This window comes from Microcaecilia unicolor, chromosome 11, assembly GCF_901765095.1.
Source record: "Microcaecilia unicolor chromosome 11, aMicUni1.1, whole genome shotgun sequence".
Classification (NCBI taxonomy): domain Eukaryota; kingdom Metazoa; phylum Chordata; class Amphibia; order Gymnophiona; family Siphonopidae; genus Microcaecilia; species Microcaecilia unicolor.
Window position 1 is genome coordinate 37,138,940 of NC_044041.1, and position 22,223 is coordinate 37,161,162.

Consider the following 22,223-nt stretch of genomic DNA (forward strand, 5'->3'; position numbering starts at 1 on the left):
GATCTGCTGGGTATTCCCCAGGTTTTGGATCTAGACATTCAAGGATGCTTGTATACTCAGTGATATTGGTAGGTATCATGAGTCGGAGCTTTATGATTTTTTCATTGAAGTAGTTCGCAAGATTGGTTGTGGATGGGGTGTTTATATTATTAGAGGTAACCGGTGTAGTATTTAGGAATTTGTTTACCAGTGAGAAGAGTTTGTGTGTATCCTTGTAGTTTGGTCCTACTATGGTTTTGTAGTACGTTCTTTTAGTTTGTCTAATAGTGTATTTGTATTTTATTTGTAGCTGTTTCCAGTCTTTGAGTGTTTGTTCATCTTTTTTCTTGCTCCATGCTCTTTCTAGTCTTCTGACCTGTGTTTTTAGTACTTTCAATTCTTCATTAAACCATGGTATTGAGTTTTTCCTATGTGAGGTTCTGGTTTGAAGTGGTGCTATGTTGTCTAGTATTGTTCTGCAACTGTTATCCCATTCTTGGAGAAACTGGGGCGAGTCTGTAGGTGTTGTCTATTTGTCTGTATAGAATTGTTGCCAGAATGTTAGTGGGTCTATTTTGCCTCTCGTAGTGTAGGTTTTTTGCTCTTGTTTTTGTTGTGCCTTTTTTGTTCTCCAGTGGCAGGAAAGGTTTGCTTTGTAGTGATCGGACCATGGTGTGGCTGTCCATTTTGTATCTCTAAGTGTGAGATTAGGTTCTGATGAGAATTTGTGGGTGATTATATCTAATGTATGTCCTTTGTTATGGGTGGGTTGCATGTTTGGCCAGTGGAGCTCCCATAGTTGGAGGAAGTCCTTGCATTCATGTACATTGCTTGAGTTAGTATCTTCAAGGTGAAGATTGATGTCTCCTGCTATGAGAAGGTCCTGGGTGGAAACGCAAGTATTCGATATGAAATCCATAAAGTGTGTTTGTGAATCTTGCCAGTTGCCCGGGGGTCTGTAAAATAGGATTAGGTTTAGGTGATAATCAGGCATATTTTCAAAGCACTTAGCCTTCCAAAGTTCCATAGAAACCTATGGAACTTTGGAAGGCTAAGTGCTTTGAAAATATGCCTAATGTAAGTTGGGGTGGTTGATTCTGACTGAGGCTATTTCAAGTTGGGGAAGCATAGATTCTGCTGCTGTTGTGACTGTGAATTGAGATTTATAGATTATTGCTATGCCTCCTCCTCTTTTTCCTTCTCTTGTCCAGTGGAAGATATGTGGAAGATGATAAGGAAAAAGCTGAACTGCTTAACGATTATTTTAGCTCGGTGTTAACGAATGAAAGACCGAAGTTAGCGCTACAGAAAACAAAGGCTAAAGGGGATGGATGTATGGTAGACCAAGACCCGTTTACGGAGGACTATGTTCGTGAGGAGCTTGCCAAACTAAAAGTAGACAGCAATGGGGCCTGATGGGATACACCCGAGGGTGCTTAAGGAACTCGGAGAAGTTCTGTCAGCTCCGCTGACGGACCTCTTCAATGCTTCCTTAGAAACTGGAGTGGTCCCGGTGGACTGGAGAAGGGCGGATGAGATTCCTTTGCACAAGAGTGGAAGTAAGGAAGAGGTTGGGAATTACAGACCTGTCAGTCTGACCTCGGTGGTGAGTAAGCTAATGGAAACGCTTCTAAAAAGGAGGATTGTGACATTTCTTGAACTACATGGAATGTGAGACCCGAGGCAGCATGGCTTCACTAGTGGCAGGTCGTGTCAGACGAATCTGACTGTCTTCTTCGACTGGGTGACCAAACAGTTGGTTGTGGGAGGGGCGCTTGATGTGGTATACTTGGATTTCAGCAAAGCCTTTGACACAGTTCCGCACAGGCGACTGATAAATAAATTGAGTGCCCTCGGTGTGGGTCCTAGAGTAATTGATTGGGTAAAAAATTGGTTGAATGGTAGGAGACAGAGGGTAGTGGTAAATGGAGCTTGCTCTGAGGAAAGGAGGTCGTCAGTGGAGTACAGCAGGGATCGGTCCTAGGGCCGGCTCTTTTTAACGTCTTTGTGAGCGATATTGTGGAAGGGCTGTCTGGTAAGGTTTGTCTCTTTGCGGATGATACTAAACTCTGCAACAGGGTGGACACCCTGGAGGGTGTGGATGACATGAGGAAGGACCTAGCGAAGCTAGAGGAATGGACTGATATTTGACAACTAAGGTTTAATCCCAAAAAATGCAAGGTCATGCATTTGGGTTGCAAAAATCTGAGGGAACGGTACAGTATAGGGGATGTAGTGCTTCAGTGTGCGAAGGAAGAGCGGGACTTGGGGGTGATTGTGTCTGATGACCTTAAAGCTTTCAAACAGGTAGAAAAAATGACGGCCAAAGCCAGAAGGATGCTTGGGTGCATAAAGAGAGGCATGACCAGCAGGAAAAAGGAGTTGATAGTGCCGTTGTATAAGTCTCTGGTGAGGCCTCATTTGGAGTACTGTATGCAGTTCTGCAGACCGCACCTACGGAAAGATATAAACGGGATGGAGTCGGTCCAGAGGGCGGCTACGAAATTAGTAAGCGGTCTTGAATGCAAAAATTATAGGGACAGGCTTATGAACCTCAACATGTATACGCTGGAAGAGAGGAGGGAGAGAGGAGACATGATAGAAACATTTAAATATCTCAAGGGCATTTATGTACTACTACTACTATTTAATATTTCTAAAGCGCTACCAGGGTTGTGCAGCGCTGTACAATTAACAAAGAAGGACAGTCCCTGCTCAAAGGAGCTTACAATCTAAAGGACAAAAAGTGCAGTCAATCAAGATTGAGGCAGTCTAGATTTCCTGGATAGAGGTACAATGGTTAGGTGTCAAAAGCGACATTGAAGAGGTGGGCTTTGAGCAAGGATTTGAAGATGGGTAGGGAGGGGGCTTGGCATATGGGCTCAGGGAGTTTATTCCAAGCATAGGGTGAGGCGAGGCAGAAAGGGTGGAGTCTATAGTTGGCAGTGGTGGAGAAGGGTACTGAGAGGAGGGATTTGTACAGGAAGAGAGCCTTTTTCAAATGAAGGAGAGCTCTGGAATGAGGGGGCATATGACAAAGTTAAGAGGGAATAGGCTTAGGAGTAACCTAAGGAAGTATTATTTCACAGAAAGGGTGGTGGAGGCGTGGAATAGCCTCCCAGTGGAGGTGGTGGAGTCGAGGACTGTTCCAGAATTTAAAAAGGCATGGGATAAGCATGTGGGATCGCTTAGGAACAGAAAGTATTAGGTTTCATTGAGTGAGTGATAGGATGATGATTATATATTAGTGGACCTTGCCGTCAAGATGGCTTCAGAAATCTTGTGAAAATAATGGCATATCACAAAAATCAACCAATGTGAATATACAAAACTCCCCCACATAAATTCTGAACTGTTTGTCACTATCTGTTTGTTATACTACTACCATGTCTTATCACTATCATGTTACCAAAAATCCTGCTGTAACACTAACTAACTATCTTATATTCTGCCTGAACCGATATACTCATATCACCCCTCTTCTCAGGTCACTTCACTGGCTTCCAATCAGATACCGCATACAGTTCAAGCTTCTCCTTCTTACCTACAAATGCACTCAGTCTGCAGCCCCTCATTACCTCTCTACCTTCATTTCCCCTTACGTTCCCGCCCGTAACCTCCGCTCACAGGACAAATCCCTCCTCTCAGTACCCTTCTCCACCACCGCCAACTCCAGGCTCCGCTCCTTCTGCCTCGCCTCACCCTATGCTTGGAATAAACTTCCTGAGCCCTTACGCCAAGCCCCCTCCCTACCCATCTTCAAATCCTTGCTCAAAGCCCACCTCTTCAATGTTGCTTTCGGCACCTAACCTTTATACCTTTCAGGAAATCTAGACTGCCCCTATTTGACTGACTGTACATTTGTCCTTTAGATTGTAAGCTCCTTTGAGCAGGGACTGTCCTTCTATGTTAAATTGTACAGCGCTGCGTAACCCTAGTAGTGCTTTAGAAATGTCACGTAGTAGTAGTAGTAGTATTTTCCTAATATACTTCCATTACTCACGATGTATTGTAAGCCACATTGAGCCTGCAAAGAGGTGGGAAAATGTGGGATACAAATGCAATAAATAATAAAATAATAATAAACAAAAAAAACAGATATTGGGACAGTTATATAAGTAACTAAGGGGCCCTTTTACTAAGCTTCAGTAAAAAGTGGCCTGCGCTAGTTTTGGCGTGTGAAATTGTTGCACGCTGGGCCACTTTTTAGTGCGGCAGAAAAAAAGTCGTTGGTGAGGCCCCACCTGGAGTATTGTGTTCAGTTTTGGAGGCTGTATCTTGCTAAGAATGTAAAAAGAATTGAAGCGGAGCAAAGAAAAGCTACAAGAATGGTATGGGATTTGCGTTACAAGACGTGTGAGGAGAGACTTGCTGACCTGAACATGTATACCCTGGAGGAAAGGAGAAACAGGGGTGATATGATACAGACGTTCAAATATTTGAAAGGTATTAATCTGCAAACAAACCTTTTCCGTAGATGTGAAGGCGGTAGAACTAGAGGACATGAAATGAGATTGAAGGGGGGAGACTCAAGAAAAATGTCAGGAAGTATTTTTTCACGGAGAGTGGTGGATACTTGGAATGCCCTCCTGCGGGAGGTGGTGGAGATGAAAACAGTAACGGAATTCAAATATGTGTGGGATAAACATAGAGGAATCCTGTTCAGAAGGAATGGATCCTCAGAAGCTTAGACAAGTTTGGGTGGCAGTGCCGGTGGTGAGAGGCGGGGCTGGTGGTTGGTAGGCGGGGCTAGTGCTGGGCAGACTTCTACGGTCTGTGCCCTGAAAATGGCAGATACAAATCAAGGTAAGGTATACACAAAAAGAGTTTCTCCGAGGACAAGCAGGCTGCTTGTTCTCACTGATGGGTGACGTCCACGGCAGCCCCTCCAATCGGAACACTTTCCTAGCAAAGGCCTTTGCTAGTCCTCGCGCGCCGATGCGCACCGCGCATGAGTGGCCATCTTCCCGCCCAAACCGGCTCGTGTTCGTCAGTCTTCTTTTGTCCGCACTCGGTACAGTCGTGTTACGCCGTTCACGCCCCTTAAGTTGACCTCGCGCGTCTTTTTTGGACTTTTCGCTAGTAAAAAAAAAAAAAAAGGGAAAAGGATTTTGGAAGAAGGCCTTTTCGGTCTTTTTCCCCTTCCTGTATTTCCAGTTTTTGCCCCGTTAAGTTTCTTTTTGTTTTCGGGGTAGGCCCTTTTGAGGCCTCGGGTCGAATTTTTTCTCCCCCTCTTTTTGGTGCCTTACCGCAATTACGAGTTTTGATTTCGCCGGCGTGATTTTTCCGCCCATGTCATCGAAGTCTCCCAGCGGCTTCAAGAAGTGCACCCAGTGCGCCCGGGTAATCTCGCTCACTGACAGGCACGCGTCGTGTCTTCAGTGTCTGGGGGCTGGGCACCGCCCGCAGGCCTGTAGTCTTTGCGCCCTTTTACAGAAAAGGACTCGGGTAGCGAGATTGGCCCAGTGGAACGTTTTGTTCTCGGGCTCTTCATCGGCATCGGCACCGGGAGTATTGAGTGCGTCGACGTCGACAGCGTCAAGACCTCCGTCCTCGGCTGCGACTGCATCGAGTGCATCGAGGCATCGACCCTCTGCATCGGGGCCAAGACATCGGAAGGCTGCGTTGGCGTCGGTGGTACCGGGACCTCCACTTCTGCTGATGTCGTCGGACGGTGGTGCTTCGACTGGAGTGCAGGTGAGGGCTGTCCATTCCCCTGCTGGTGGCGGTGAGCTTTCGGGTGGGTCTCCCCCTACCCTGAGGGCTCCTGCGGTACAGCCCCCCCCCGAGACCGACCTTCTCCAGCCTCGGCCCCGAGGAAGCGATGGCTGGATTCTACGTCCTCCTCATCGGTACCGGGAAGCTCCGGTGACATGCTTCATTTGAAAAAGTCAAAGAAGCATCGACACCGGTCTCCTTCCCGTATCGGTACCGAGAGCTCTGGGTCGCCGAGGGAGTCGGCATCCAGTAGGCATCGGCACCGAGAGGACCGCTCACCCTCTGTTCAGGAGGTGTCGATGCGCTCCACTTTGGACAGCCCGGAACAGCCTCCACGCCCGGAACAGCCTCCACGCCCGGAACAGACTCTGACATCGACACCTGCATCGGCTTCCATGTCTTTCTCTACAGCCGCTCTGCACGAGAGTCTCCGGGCCATTCTCCCAGAGATCCTGGGAGAGCTGTTGCGCCCTTCCCCTCCGGTACCGGGGGTGCTTGCGCCACCGGTACCGTCGAGTGAGGCGCCGGCTGGCCCCTTGCCCGGGGTGAGGTCTCCGTCGGTGTCGCTTGCGGTACCGACTGCGGTCGCCTCCCAGGAAGGCTCCCCGACGACGTCAGCGGAGGGAGCTTCGCCGGCGCGGGCGAGGGAGTCTACCTCTCGACGCCCACACCGTGGCCGTGGTTCCACGGAGTCGAGCCGGGCACGGCTTCAGACACAGGTCCGTGAACTTGTGTCTGATACCGATGGTGAGGCCTCGTGGGAGGAGGAGGAGGACATCAGATATTTCTCTGACGAGGAGTCTGATGGCCTTCCTTCGGATCCCACTCCCTCCCCTGAAAGGCAGCTTTCTCCTCCCGAGAGTCTGTCTTTTGCGGCATTTGTCCGGGAGATGTCTACGGCCATCCCCTTCCCGGTGGTTGTGGAGGACGAGCCCAGGGCTGAAATGTTTGAGCTCCTGGACTATCCTTCTCCACCTAAGGAAGCGTCCACAGTACCCATGCATCATGTCCTAAAAAAGACATTGCTGGCGAACTGGACCAAGCCATTAAGTAATCCCCACATTCCCAAGAAGATTGAGTCCCAGTACCGGATCCATGGGGACCCAGAGCTGATGTGCATTCAGTTGCCTCACGACTCTGGAGTTGTGGATTTGGCCCTAAAGAAGGCTAAGAGTTCTAGGGAGCATACTTCGGTGTCCCCAGGCAAGGACTCTAGAACCTTAGACTCCTTTGGGAGGAAGGCCTACCATTCTTCTATGCTCGTGGCCAAAATCCAGTCTTACCAGCTCTACACGAGCATACACATGCGGAGCAATGTGCGGCAGTTGGCAGGCTTGGTGGACAAGCTCCCCCCTGAGCAAGCCAAGCCATTTCAGGAGGTGGTCAGGCAGCTGAAGGCGTGCAGAAAATTCCTGGCCAGAGGGGTGTATGACACCTTTGATGTTGCATCCAGGGCCGCTGCTCAAGGTGTGGTGATGCGCAGACTCTCATGGCTGCGTGCCTCAGACCTGGAGAATAGGATCCAGCAGCGGATTGCGGACTCGCCTTGCCGTGCGGATAATATTTTTGGAGAGAAAGTCGAACAGGTGGTAGAGCAGCTCCACCAGCGGGATACCGCTTTCGACAAGTTCTCCCGCCGGCAGCCTTCAGCTTCTACCTCTACAGGTAGACGATTTTTTGGGGGAAGGAAGACTGTTCCCTACTCTTCTGGTAAGCGTAGGTACAATCCTCCTTCTCGACAGTCTGCGGCCCAGGCTAAGCCCCAGCGCGCTCGCTCTCGTCAGCAGCGTGCGCCTCAGCAAGGCCCCTCGGCTCCCCAGCAGAAGCAAGGGACGAGGTTTTGACTGGCTCCAGCAGAGCATAGCCGACATCCAAGTTGTCAGTGCCGGGCGACCTGCCGGTCGGAGGGAGGTTGAAAGTTTTTCACCAAAGGTGGCCTCTCATAACCTCCGATCAGTGGGTTCTCCAAATAGTCCGGCAAGGATACACCCTCAATTTGGCCTCAAAACCTCCAAATTGTCCACCGGGAGCTCAGTCTTACAGCTTCCAACACAAGCAGGTACTTGCAGAGGAACTCTCCGCCCTTCTCAGCGCCAATGCGGTCGAGCCCGTGCCATCCGGGCAGGAAGGGCTGGGATTCTATTCCAGGTACTTCCTTGTGGAAAAGAAAACAGGGGGGATGCGTCCCATCCTAGACCTAAGGGCCCTGAACAAATATCTGGTCAAAGAAAAGTTCAGGATGCTTTCCCTGGGCACCCTTCTTCCCATGATTCAGGAAAACGATTGGCTATGTTCTCTGGACTTGAAGGACGCCTACACACACATCCCGATACTGCCAGCTCACAGACAGTATCTGCGATTTCAGCTGGGCACACGTCACTTCCAGTACTGTGTGCTACCCTTTGGGCTCGCCTCTGCGCCCAGAGTGTTCACGAAGTGCCTGGCTGTAGTAGCGGCGGCACTTTGCAGGCTGGGGATACACATGTTCCCATATCTCGACGATTGGCTGGTGAAGAACACATCCGAGGCAGGAGCTCTACAGTCCATGCAGATGACTATTCGCCTGCTGGAGCTACTGGGGTTTGTGATAAATTATCCAAAGTCCCATCTTCTCCCAGTGCAGAAACTCAAATTCATAGGAGCTCTGCTGGATTCTCGGACGGCTCGTGCCTATCTCCCAGAGGCGAGAGCCAACAACTTGTTGTCCCTCGTCTCGCGGGTGCGAGCGTCCCAGCAGATCACAGCTCGGCAGATGTTGAGATTGCTGGGCCACATGGCCTCCACAGTTCATGTGACTCCCATGGCCCGCCTTCACATGAGATCTGCTCAATGGACCCTAGCTTCCCAGTGGTTTCAGGCTGCTGGGGATCTAGAAGACGTGATCCACCTGTCCACGAGTTTTCTCAAATCCCTGTATTGGTGGACGATTTGGTCCAATTTGATTCTGGGACGTCCTTTCCAAATTCCTCAGCCACAAAAAGTGCTGACTACGGATGCGTCTCTCCTGGGGTGGGGAGCTCATGTCGATGGGCTTCACACCCAAGGAAGCTGGTCCCTCCAGGAACGCGATCTGCAGATCAATCTCCTGGAGTTACGAGTGGTCTGGAACGCTCTGAAGGCTTTCAGAGATCGGCTGTCCCACCAAATTATCCAAATTCAGACAGACAACCAGGTTGCCATGTATTACATCAACAAGCAGGGGGGCACCGGATCTCGCCCCCTGTGTCAGGAAGCCGTCAGCATGTGGCTCTGGGCTCGCCGTCACGGCATGGTGCTCCAAGCCACATATCTGGCAGGCGTAAACAACAGTCTGGCCGACAGGTTGAGCAGGATTATGCAACCTCACGAGTGGTCGCTCAATTCCCGTGTAGTGCGACAGATCTTCCAGGTGTGGGGCACCCCCTTGGTAGATCTCTTCGCATCTCGAGCCAACCACAAAGTCCCTCAGTTCTGTTCCAGGCTTCAGGCCCACGGCAGACTGGCATCGGATGCCTTCCTCCTGGACTGGGAGGAGGGTCTGCTGTATGCTTATCCTCCCATACCTCTGGTGGGGAAGACTTTGTTGAAACTCAAGCAAGACTGAGGCACCATGATTCTGATTGCTCCTTTTTGGCCGCGTCAGATCTGGTTCCCTCTTCTTCTGGAGTTGTCCTCCGAAGAACCGTGGAGATTGGAGTGTTTTCCGACCCTCATCACACAGGACGAAGGAGCGCTTCTGCATCCCAACCTCCGGTCTCTGGCTCTCACGGCCTGGATGTTGAGAGCGTAGACTTTGCCTCTTTGGGTCTGTCAGAGGGTGTCTCCCGCATCTTGCTTGCTTCCAGGAAAGATTCCACCAAGAGGAGTTACTTCTTTCTATGGAGGAGGTTTGCCGTCTGGTGTGACAGCAAGGCCCTAGATCCTCGCTCTTGTCCTACGCAGACCCTGCTTGAATACCTTCTGCACTTGTCTGAGTCTGGTCTCAAGACCAACTCTGTAAGGGTTCACCTTAGTGCAATCAGTGCATACCATTACCGTGTGGAAGGTAAGCCGATCTCAGGACAGCCTTTAGTTGTTCGCTTCATGAGAGGTTTGCTTTTGTCAAAGCCCCCTGTCAAGCCTCCTACAGTGTCATGGGATCTCAATGTCGTTCTCACCCAGCTGATGAAACCTCCTTTTGAGCCACTGAACTCCTGCCATCTGAAGTACTTGACCTGGAAGGTCATTTTCTTGGTGGCAGTTACTTCAGCTCGTAGAGTCAGTGAGCTTCAGGCCCTGGTAGCCCAGGCCCCTTACACCAAATTTCATCACAACAGAGTAGTCCTCCGCACTCACCCTAAGTTCTTGCCAAAGGTTGTGTCGGAGTTCCATCTGAACCAGTCAATTGTCTTGCCAACATTCTTTCCCCGTCCTCATTCCTGCCCTGCTGAACGTCAGCTGCACACATTGGACTGCAAGAGAGCATTGGCCTTCTACCTGGAGCGGACACAGCCCAACAGACAATTCGCCCAATTGTTTGTTTCTTTTGATCCCAACAGGAGGGGAGTGGCTGTGGGGAAGCGCACCATATCCAATTGGCTAGCAGATTGCATTTCCTTCACTTACGCCCAGGCTGGGCTGGCTCTTGAGGGTCATGTCACGGCTCATAATGTTAGAGCCATGGCAGCGTCGGTAGCCCACTTGAAGTCAGCCACTATTGAAGAGATTTGCAAAGCTGCGACGTGGTCATCTGTCCACACATTCACATCTCATTACTGCCTGCAGCAGGATACCCGACGCGACAGTCGGTTCGGGCAGTCAGTGCTTCAGAATCTGTTCGGGATTTAGAATCTACTACTACTACTACTACTATTTAGCATTTCTATAGCGCTACAAGGCGTACGCAGCGCTGCACAAACATAGAAGAAAGACAGTCCCTGCTCAAAGAGCTTACAATCTAATAGACAAAAAATAAATAAAGTAAGCAAATCAAATCAATTAATGTGAACGGGAAGGAAGAGAGGAGGGTAGGTGGAGGCGAGTGGTTACAAGTTGGATTTAGAATCCAACTCCACCCCCCTAGGCCCATGTTTATTCTGTTCCAGGCTGCACTCTCAGTTAGTTGGATAAATTGTTAGGTCAATCTCAGTTATGTCCTCGCCGTTGCGAGGCCCAATTGACCATGGTTGTTGTTTTGAGTGAGCCTGGGGCTAGGGATACCCCATCAGTGAGAACAAGCAGCCTGCTTGTCCTCGGAGAAAGCGAATGTTACATATCTGTAGAAGGTATTCTCCGAGGACAGCAGGCTGATTGTTCTCACAAACCCGCCCGCCTCCCCTTTGGAGTTGTGTCTTCCCTTGCCTTTGTTTTGCTACATATGGGACTGACGAACACGAGCCGGTTCGGGCGGGAAGACGGCCGCGCATGCGCGGTGTGCATCGGCGCGCGAGGACTAGCAAAGGCCTTTGCTAGGGAAGTGTTCCGATTGGAGGGGCTGCCGTGGACATCACCCATCAGTGAGAACAAGCAGCCTGCTGTCCTCGGAGAATACCTTCTACAGGTACAGTGGTGGAAATAAGTATTTGATCCCTTGCTGATTTTGTAAGTTTGCCCACTGACAAAGACATGAGCAGCCCATAATTGAAGGGTAGGTTATTGGTAACAGTGAGAGATAGCACATCACAAATTAAATCCGGAAAATCACATTGTGGAAAGTATATGAATTTATTTGCATTCTGCAGAGGGAAATAAGTATTTAATCCCTCTGGCAAACAAGACCTAATACTTGGTGGCAAAACCCTTGTTGGCAAGCACAGCGGTCAGACGTCTTCTGTAGTTGATGATGAGGTTTGCACACATGTCAGGAGGAATTTTGGTCCACTCCTCTTTGCAGATCATCTCTAAATCATTAAGAGTTCTGGGCTGTCGCTTGGCAACTCGCAGCTTCAGCTCCCTCCATAAGTTTTCAATGGGATTAAGGTCTGGTGACTGGCTAGGCCACTCCATGACCCTAATGTGCTTCTTCCTGAGCCACTCCTTTGTTGCCTTGGCTGTATGTTTTGGGTCATTGTCGTGCTGGAAGACCCAGCCACGACCCATTTTTAAGGCCCTGGCGGAGGGAAGGAGGTTGTCACTCAGAATTGTACGGTACATGGCCCCATCCATTCTCCCATTGATGCGGTGAAGTAGTCCTGTGCCCTTAGCAGAGAACCACCCCCAAAACATAACATTTCCACCTCCATGCTTGACAGTGGGGACGGTGTTCTTTGGGTCATAGGCAGCATTTCTCTTCCTCCAAACACGGCGAGTTGAGTTCATGCCAAAGAGCTCAATTTTTGTCTCATCTGACCACAGCACCTTCTCCCAATCACTCTCGGCATCATCCAGGTGTTCACTGGCAAACTTCAGACGGGCCGTCACATGTGCCTCCGGAGCAGGGGGACCTTGCGGGCACTGCAGGATTGCAATCCGTTATGTCGTCATGTGTTACAATGGTTTTCGTGGTGACCGTGGGTCCCAGCTGCCTTGAGATCATTGACAAGTTCCCCCCCCTTGTAGTTGTAGGCTGATTTCTACCTTCCTCATGGATCAAGGCTACCCCACGAGAGTGAGATTTTGCGTGGAGCCCAGATCTTTGTCGATTGACAGTCATTTTGTACTTCTTCCATTTCTCTACTATGGCACCAACAGTTGTCTCCTTCTCGCCCAGCGTTTACTGATGGTTTTGTAGCCCATTCCAGCCTTGTGCAGGTGTATGATCTTGTCCTGACATCCTTAGACAGCTCCTTGCTCCTGGCCATTTTGTAGAGGTTAGAGTTGGACTACTGTTCACTGCGTCTGTGGAAGGTGTCTTTCATACAGGTGACCATTGCGACAGCTGTCTGTCATGCAGGTAACGAGTGATTTGGAGCATCTACTGGTCTGTAGGGGCCAGATCTCTTACTGGTTGGTGGGGGATCAAATACTTATTTCCCTCTGCAGAATGCAAATAAATTCATATACTTTCCACAATGTGATTTTCCGGATTTAATTGTGATGTGCTATCTCTCACCTGTTACCAATAACTACCCTTCAATTATGGCTTGTCCTGTCTTTGTCAGTGGGCAAACTTACAAAATCAGCAAGGGATCAAATACTTATTTCCACCACTGTATGTAGCATTCGCTTTATCTTGTTGGGCAGACTGGATGGCCCGTGTAGGCCCTTTTCTGCCGTCATCTACTATGTTACTATGTAAAAAATGGAACAGTAAATGGCTGTGTGTAATATTAAAATTGAAGCATGCGGCTGTTTACTGCCTGAGCCCTTATAGCACTATTTAGTAGGCGGGTAGGGCTCATGCGCTACTCGTGCGGTAATCAGGCAGCGTGCAACAATGTGGCCGAGCTGCCAATTACTGCCAGGCATGCCCCCTGGTAGAAATTGAAGATTATTTTCTACGTGGGAAACTGCATGTGCCAACTCAGAACTGCCAGGCTCCCCGCTACCCCGGCGGTAGGGCTGATTTGGCACGTGCTACCCATTCGGTAGCCCCTACCACAGCTTAGTAAAAGGGCCCCTAAATAAACTCGCAAAACAGTTATAAAATTATACCAATTCAAGAAAAATACTCATAGCCTGGCAGGACCGTCTTCCCAAGGGTTCTTCAGCAAATCAATCCTAACCTTGTTCTTTGGAGGTTTATGTGCATGGTGGGCAGGTCAAAGATCACTGTTTCTTTAAAACCTTAAAACTCTTCAAAATCACCACCAAAATGTAATTGTACAGATGTAGGGGTGCTCAAAAGCCTTATAAACAATGAAAATTTTTTAAGGGGTCCTTTCCATATCATCATGCTGATCAATCCATAGACTGGTGGGTTGTGTTCATCTACCAGCAGGTGGAGATAGAGAGCAATCCTTTTGCCTCCCTATATGTGGTCATGTGCTGCCGGAAACTCCTCAGTATGTTCTCTATCTCAGCAGGTGGTGGTCACACACAGCAGCAGCTCTGGCTAGGTCTCCAAGCCTAATTTTTAGGTTTTGTTGAGTACCTGGGGTTGAGGGCTCTTCTTGAGCAAGTGCAAACCTGGTGGTGCCAGGTCCCTCCTTTTCTCCCCCCTCCCGCTGGCTCCGTTAAAAAAAAAAAAAAAAATTTTGGACGTCCTTAAGGCGTTTATTTCAACGTTTATTAAACGTTTATTGCAGCTACTCACTGGGACACCAGTTCGTTACAGCTCGGAGCGAGAAGCAGGTAATTTTTACCTTTTTATAGCGGGCAGGGGGTTCCCCGATCGATCTCCACGTGGCCTATGGCGTCGGAGGGCGAGGGCGCGAAGAATCGCTCCCCGGACCGCATGTGCACTTCTAGCGGGGATGCGGGGGTCTTAAATTCTGATTCGCCCTTGTTGGGTGTCAGTTTGGAGGCCGGTCAGTGTCCCGGTTCTTCCTCCGGTGTGGCGGTTTTTCCCGCCATAAACACCCATCCCCGCTGCTCGCCTCCGCCATCTTGGCCGGCCACTCTGCTCGGACGGCTTCTTCTTGGGCCGCCCTTGAGCTGGGAGACGTTAATGCCATAGCCGCCCTTGATTTGGGCGACGGCAAAAAAGCAGCTAAAGTTAAGCGCCGTTCTTCCCGCGCGGCTCCTTCGCGGAGTGTCGCACCGGACGCCATCTTGGATGCGCAGCATGTTTCTCCCCCGCTCTTGCGAGCGCCGGTTGAGGGTGCGTCTAGGGCTGTGGCCCAGGCTGCTGAAGTGCACAGTCTGGGGGGTTTCTCCCCCGAGTTTATTTTGCTGCTGCATCAGGCCTTCCTTATGCAAAACGCTGCCCCTGCTCCCTTGGCCGATAAAGGGGTTGAGGCCCCCGGAAGTAAACGCCCTCGGGTGGATTCCCAGGCCTTAGAGGACTCTGTCTCCTCTGATGTAGATGAGGGCAGTGTATCTGAGTTCTCCCAACGGTCCTTTGGGGATTCCTTGGAGGAGACGGATTCCCGCTCGGATGGAGCGGATGACCCCTCTGCAGCGCGGATTTTTCGCTCAGAGGATTTGCCCAACCTGTTAGTGCAGGCCATGAGCATTTTGAAGATTTCCTCTCCAGAGGACGTCTCTCCCTCAGCCCCTGTTGGCTCCGCCATTATGCTGGGGACGAAGCGCCCGCCTAGAACCTTCCACGTGCATGATGCCATGCACACCTTAATTTCGGCTCAATGGGATGTCCCGGAAGCGAGCCTCAAAGTGGCTAGGGCTATGCCCCGCCTCTATCCTTTGCCTGAAAGTGAACGGGAGGCCTTTATTTGGCCTACCGTGGATTCTTTAATCACTGCGGTGACTAAGAAAACGGCGTTGCCAGTGGAAGGTGGCACGGCCCTAAAGGACGCCCAAGACTGAAGATTGGAGGCGGCCTTAAGGTCGTCCTTCGAGGCGGCTGCCTTAAGTTTGCAGGCCTCAGTTTGCGGCTCCTATGTGGCCAGGGCGTGCCTGACGATTGTGCAGCGGGCTTCCCCCTCGGATCCTTCCTTGAGGGCTGATTGGCCAGCCCTGGATCCAGCTAAAGGTATGGCTCAGACAGTCTCTGCGCGGCGGTGGCTTTGGCTGAAGCATTGGTCTGCTGACCACGCCTCTAAGTCCCGCCTGGCTAAGTTGCCTTTTAAAGGCAAGCTGCTCTTTGGGGTCGAGCTGGTCAAAATTGTGACCGATCTCGGCATGTCTAAGGGCAAGAGGTTACCAGAGGTCAGGGCTCGGGCCAGTGCTCGCCCCGGTAACTCCAGAGGACGATTTCAGGAAGCCCGTCGGTACCGCCCGGGCAAGTCGGGCTCCTCTGCCCCCTCTTCCTTCAAGAGGAACTTCTCCCCCAAGCAGCATTCCTTTCGCAGAGACCGCCGTCCCGGAGGTGCGCCCTCCGGTCCTCCCCCAGGGTCTCGTACCCCAATGACGGGGTCCTGGTCCATGGCCCAGTGCAGATTGGAGGACGCCTGTCCTCGTTCTGGGCGAGTGGACCAGGGTAACTTCAGACGCTTGGGTGCTGGAAGTCATCAGAGACGGCTACAAGCTAGAGTTCTGCCGACCCTTAAGAGACGGGTTTGTACTCTCTCCCTGCAAGTCTCCGGTCAAAGCTGTGGCAGTGCAGCAGACCTTGGACAATCTGATCCGCCTGGGTGTGGTCGTTCCGGTGCCAGAAAATCAGCTTGGCAAGGGACGTTACTCCATTTACTTTGTGGTACCAAAGAAAGGAGGTTCTGTACGGCCTATCCTCGACCTCAAAGGGGTCAATCGGGCCTTGAAAGTTCGGCACTTTCGCATGGAGACTCTCCGCTCTGTTATAGCGGCAGTGAAGGCAGGGGAGTTCCTGGCATCCTTGGACATCAAGGAAGCGTACTTGCATATTCCCATCTGGCCTCCTCATCACGCTTTCTGCGTTTTGCAGTCCTGGGCCGACACTTCCAGTTCAGAGCCCTCCCGTTCGGGTTGGCTACTGCTCCGCGGACCTTCTCCAAAGTAATGGTGGTCATCGCGGCCTTCCTGCGAAAGGAAGGAGTACAAGTCCATCCTTATCTGGACGACTGGTTGATCCGAGCCCCCTCTTATGCAGAGTGCGGCAAAGCTGTGGACCGGGTGGTTTGCTCTTTTGAGCTCCCTGGGGTGGATCATCAACTGGGAGAAAAGCCAGCTGCGCCCGACTCAGTCCCTGGAGTATCTGGGAGTTCGATTCGACACCCAAGTGGGCAGAGTGTTCCTGCCGGGACAATCGGATTGTCAGACTTCAGGCTCAGGTGGACCAGTTCCTAGTAGCCTCTCTGCTTCGGGCTTGGGACTATGTGCAGCTGTTGGGCTCTGTGACGGCCACGATGGAAGTAGTGCCCTGGGCCAGGGCTCATATGAGACCACTACAACACTCTCTGCTGCAGCGCTGGACTCCGGTGTCGGAGGATTATGCTGTGCGCCTTCCCTTGGACCCAGCAGTGCGCAAGGCGCTGAGCTGGTGGCTGAAGACAGACAAGTTGTCTGCAGGGATGCCTCTTGTGACCCCGGAGTGGATTGTCGTCACGACGGACGCCTCTTTGACGGGCTGGAGAGCCCACTGTTTGGGAAGGACAGCGCAGGGGCTCTGGTCTCCTGCAGAGGCAAAGTGGTCTATCAACCTCCTGGAACTCAGAGCCATTCGGTTGGCGCTATTGCAGTTCCTACCGATACTGGCGTTGAAGCCAGTACGGGTCCTGTCGGACAATTCCACGGCTGTGGCCTATGTCAACCGCCAGGGAGGTACCAAGAGCGCCCCTCTAGCCAAGGAGGCCATGAATCTATGCCAGTGGGCGGAAGCGAGCCTGGAGCAGCTGTCAGCGGCCCACATTGCCGGAGTCATGAATGTCAAGGCGGACTTTCTCAGTCGCCATACCTTGGATCCCGGAGAGTGGCAGTTATCGGCTCAGGCGTTCTTGGACATCACGAAGCGCTGGGGCCAGCCGAGCCTAGATCTGATGGCGTCATCGGCCAATTGCCAAGTGCCGCGCTTTTTCAGCAGAGGACGGGACCCTCGATCCCTGGGAGTAGATGCTCTTCTCCAACAGTGGCCGACACAGGAGCTTCTCTATGTGTTCCCGCCCTGGCCCATGTTGGGCAGGGTGCTAGACCGGGTGGCAAAGCATCCGGGCCGGATAATCCTGGTGGGTCCGGACTGGCCCAGACGTCCCTGGTATGCGGACTTGATCAGGCTCTCAGTGGACGACCCTCTGCGACTGCCAGTGGAGCAGGGCCTGTTGCATCAGGGTCCCGTGGTGATGGAGGATCCCTCCCCCTTTGGTCTTACGGCCTGGCTATTGAGCGGCAGCGTCTGAGGAAGAAGGGCTTCTCAGACAAGGTCATCGCCACTATGCTGAGAGCGAGGAAGCGCTCTACTTCTACTGCTTACGCCAGGGTTTGGCGTACCTTTGCAGCGTGGTGTGAAGCAGGCTCACTTTCTCCCTTCACTGCTCCAATTTCTTCAGTGTTGGCGTTCCTGCAAGAAGGTCTGGAGAAAGGCCTGTCGCTCAGTTCCCTTAAAGTCCAAGTAGCGGCTCTGGCTTGTTTCAGGGGCCGCCTAAAGGGTGCTTCCCTGGCTTCGCAGCCAGATGTGGTGCATTTTCTCAAGGGAGTTAATCACCTGCGCCCCCCTCTGCACTCAGTGGTGCCTGCGTGGAATCTCAACCTGGTGCTAAGAGCCTTGCAGAAGCCGCCTTTTGAACCCTTGTCGAGGGCATCTCTAAAAGACCTGACGTTGAAAGCAGTCTTTTTGGTGGCTATCACTTCAGCCAGAAGAGTTTCCGAGCTCCAGGCACTCTCATGTCGAGAGCCTTTTCTGCAGTTCACTGAGGCAGGAGTGACTATTCACACAGCGCCTTCCTTCCTGCCCAAGATTGTTTCTCGCTTCCATGTGAATCAGCAGCTCTGTCTCCCTTCCTTTCGTAGAGAGGACTACCCAGAGGAATACTCTGCTCTCAAATATCTGGATGTGAGACGAGTCATCATCAGATACTTGGAAGTGACCAATGATTTCCGGAAGTCGGATCATCTGTTTGTCCTGTTTGCAGGTCCTCGTAAGGGTCTGCAGGCTGCTAAGCCTACAGTGGCAAGATGGGTCAAGGAAGCCATTGCAGCGGCTTATGTGGCCGCGGGGAAGGTGCCGCCTATCCAGCTGAAGGCTCACTCCACTAGAGCTCAGGCGGCCTCGATGGCAGAGGCCGGGTCCGTCTCCTTGGAAGAGATTTGCAAGGCGGCAACTTGGGCATCGGCCCATACCTTCTCCAGGCATTACCGCTTGACTGTGGCTGCTCGGGCGGAGACCCGGTTTGGAGCTTCAGTGTTGCGGTCAGGGATTTCAATGTCCCGCCCTGGGTGAGTACTGCTTCGGTACATCCCACCAGTCTATGGATTGATCAGCATGATGATATGGAAGGTAAAATTATGTATCATACCTGATAATTTTCTTTCCATTAATCATAGCTGATCAATCCATAGCCCCTCCCAGATATCTGTACTGTTTATATTCTTGTTGCATTTCAGGTTCAAGTTTAGTCTTCAGTTCCTGTTCAGGAGGACTTCGTGTTCAAGTTTTTTCAATTGGATTCTTCAAGAGTTGAGACGAGTTTGTGTTACAGTGAGCTGCTGCATTCCTCTCCCCTCCGTTTTACGGGGCTGGATTGAGACATAAATTCTGCCGGCGCTCCCTCCCGCTTCGGCGGTGTTAGGGTCAGTCAGCTCCTCCCGCGGTTGCGGTTGCAGGATAAGCCAGATCCCCCCACATCGGCGGGGTGGTGTCCCTCCCCCGCTCCGCGGGGATGAGCTGGACAGATTCCCCTCCCCCACTTGTGTGGGGATGAGCTGGGTTAATTCCCCTCCCCGTTTCGACGGTGGTGAGCTGGGCAGAGTGTCCCTTTGTGGGTGTAATTCTCTAAGTGCTGAGTCCTGCGGATGGAGCTTGGATATCGACATACTGAGGAGTTTCCGGCAGCACATGACCACATATAGGGAGGCAAAAGGATTGCTCTCTATCTCCACCTGCTGGTAGATGGACACAACCCACCAGTCTATGGATTGATCAGCTATGATTAATGGAAAGAAAATTATCAGGTATGATACATAATTTTACCTTTACTAAGATATGCTAACAGATTTAAAACATGCTAAATGATAAGACACCCATTAGTGCACCTTACTAAAAGGGCCCCTAAATTTGAAGTAAAAACATCCTGATTTAATTCTCAGGAGACCATTTTATAAAAAACTTAAAAAATGGAAATAAATCATCACAGTCGATAGAGGAACATCTACCTACCTGCAATCTCTAAATATCGCTGCCAAACACTGTAAAAAAACACTTGAAAATGCATTTTGCAGTGATTTGTAGCAATTCCAGGTGGGCAGATGTCCCTCTATCAATTTATATTGACGCTTTTCCAGTTTGGCTTCACCAGCTCTACTGGATCACTTTTCCATGACCCATAATACATTTTGACAGAGCATTTATGACCCCTGAAGCAGGTGGTTCTCCACCGAAGCACGGCCCCGTAGTTGGGTCTTTTTATTAATGGTGCTTTGTCAATAAAAGTGTATTTCTTCATGTTGCTTGCAGGATATTTTTTTTGGTCCACTCTACTTTGCCTTTGGGTTTTTGAAGACTATTCATGCTAAGCCCCAATAGAAGCCAGTTCTTATTGAAGTGGAAGCCCAAAGGGAGGAAACAGATGGGCCAAAATTTATTTTTAAATTGTGATTAATTTTTGCTGAGTTCCCTGATTCTCTCACAGCTCTTGAACAGGTACCAAATTAAAAAAGGTTGATGACTGTAGATTTATAGCATCCGTTTGAGAAATTTCAGTGAAAATTGGAAAAATGTGTGAAATAGAGGCTTAAATATTTAACTTTTACATTGTATATTTAAAAACAACTATTATTTGCAGGATACTATGGATGATACCAATGGAAATCCAAATGAAGAAATATCTGGAGAAAATGAAATGGATGAAAAATCAACAGATGCAGGAGAGCAGGAACAGGAGATTGAGGAGCATCCTATGGAAACACCTAATGACATGTCACCAACTGGGAGTGCACAGAAGCCTAAGAGTAAATCGGTCTCATGGAATGAAAAGAGGGAACCCTCAGCAGGGCAGGAAAGTTACAGTGTGGAAGAAAGTGAAGTAAGCGAAGGAGTTATAGAAGAAGAAACCATCATCTGGACAGGTTCTCCTGAAGACTCCTTAGTATATGCTGCCACCTCCAGGACTGATGAGATCGACTTCAGTGTAAGAAAAAACCTACATAAGACAATTTTTTGAGATATAGATCAGTTTACTAGTGGGATAGTTTCACTTTGTAACCTTCTGTGGAAATTGAGACAAAGAAGGTGTCTGATGTTAGTGCTTTATTTGATTTTCTGTTGAGGAAAGCAATATCCACCGCTTTTCTGTACTTCCACAAAAATGGCAGCAGTGTTTTAGGTGGTTTGTTTCACTGTTGTTTGATAGCAGATCCTAGTTTGTGCTTGATTTTACTGTGATATTAACGAGTGCTGGATGTTAAACATAGACATCTGGGGCTAGTTTTAGAGCTACGGGTGGTAAAAATGGAAAACTTAATAGGAATAGCAATGTTTATATTGTTTTTTTTCACACCATCTCACTTATTACAAGTGGGATATATACCAAATTTCATTTTCATTTTCTAGGAGTAAACATTTAATAACCTCACACCACAGATAGGGAGGCAGTAGAACCAGAGAAAATGAATTGAGGTTGAAGGATGGTAATGTTAGGAGAGTGGAGGATGTCTGGAATATCCTCTCGGAGGATGTCTGGAATATCCTCTTGGTGGAGGTGGTAGAAACAAAAACAGTAACAGAATTCCAAAATGCCTAGGCTAGACACAAAGGATCCCTAAATAGAAAGAGGATGGTATAAAAACAAACAAAGGAACTCATCATGGCTGTTGATGTGTTATGATAGACAACAGTGATGCTTCCTTAGCGTCCCTCCAGAACGGCCCAGAATATGACTGATGGGTTGTGCACGCCTTCCAGCAGATGGAGACTGAGAAAAAAACTGACTCTAGAGAGAGCCAATAAGAGCCCTTGCCAGCTAGAGAAAGATCCAGTAATCTCAGTCTCCAGCAGGTGGAAGTTGGCGAGCCCTTCAGTCTCATTCTTGTACTTCTCTATTTTTTCGGTGGGGCTGCTAGGGTCCCTCCCATGATCTTACTGCTTTGTTACTTCCCATCGGTCACATTCTGGGCCGGTCCGGAGGGACGCTAAGGAAGGAGAAATTAGGCCTTACCTGCTAATTTGCTTTCCTTTAGTCCCTCCGGACCGGCCCAGATCCCTCCCTTCAGATATTCAGTTTCTTTGGTAGTTGTTCGTGGTTATTTCTTGGGAGCTGTTTTGCTTGTTTACGGTTTCTTATGAACCCCCCCCCCCCCCCATAAAAACCTAAAACATGAATAACAGAATTAGAGGCAAATCAAACCTCTCATTTCAAGCCATATTTCTGTGGTTGCTTATGTCCCTTCCAATCTGTGATATTCAGGGGCATGTTATGGGGACACTATTTTCTCTGTGTGCTGGCAAGGTGCTGGTGGCTGCTCAGGGTTTTGGATGCACAGACGGTTCTTTTCTGCCTTGGTACTTTGCAACTGGATCTTTCTCTAGCTGGCAAGGGCTCTTATTGTCTCTCTCTAGAGTCACAGTTTTTTTCTCAGTCTCCACCTGCTAGAAGGCGTGCACAACCCATCGGTAACTTTCTGGGCCGGTCTGGAGGGACTAAAGGAAAGCAAATTAGCAGGTAAGGCCTAATTTCTCCTTACACAGCAACCCCGGCAGTGGGGAAATAGCGCAGGTACTGGACAGACTTCTACAGTCTGTGTTTCGAAAATAGCAATGACAGATCAGGATCAAGTATACGTATTTTATACCACATTCATATCATATGCTTTGAGTGCGGGTACAGTGTATCCCAGTGGGGGTGAGGAAGACATCTTAAAGTTGAATTTAGTGAGTAAAACATTGTTAGTAATTACTGATGGATTGTTGGTTTAATCATAATTTGATAATGAATTTGGCTGTT

The 22,223-nt window shown here is 50.1% G+C and overlaps 1 protein-coding gene across 1 annotated transcript in view; it reads left to right on the forward strand.

Annotated features, from left to right (window-relative positions):
* WDR66 (WD repeat domain 66) overlaps window positions 1-22,223 on the forward strand; it is a 428,322-nt gene that overhangs the window by 18,395 nt on the left and 387,704 nt on the right. The window contains exon 2 of the mRNA XM_030218324.1: window positions 20,067-20,411. Coding sequence (XP_030074184.1) covers window positions 20,067-20,411 — 345 coding nt within the window. The remainder of the gene's footprint in view (window positions 1-20,066; window positions 20,412-22,223) is intronic.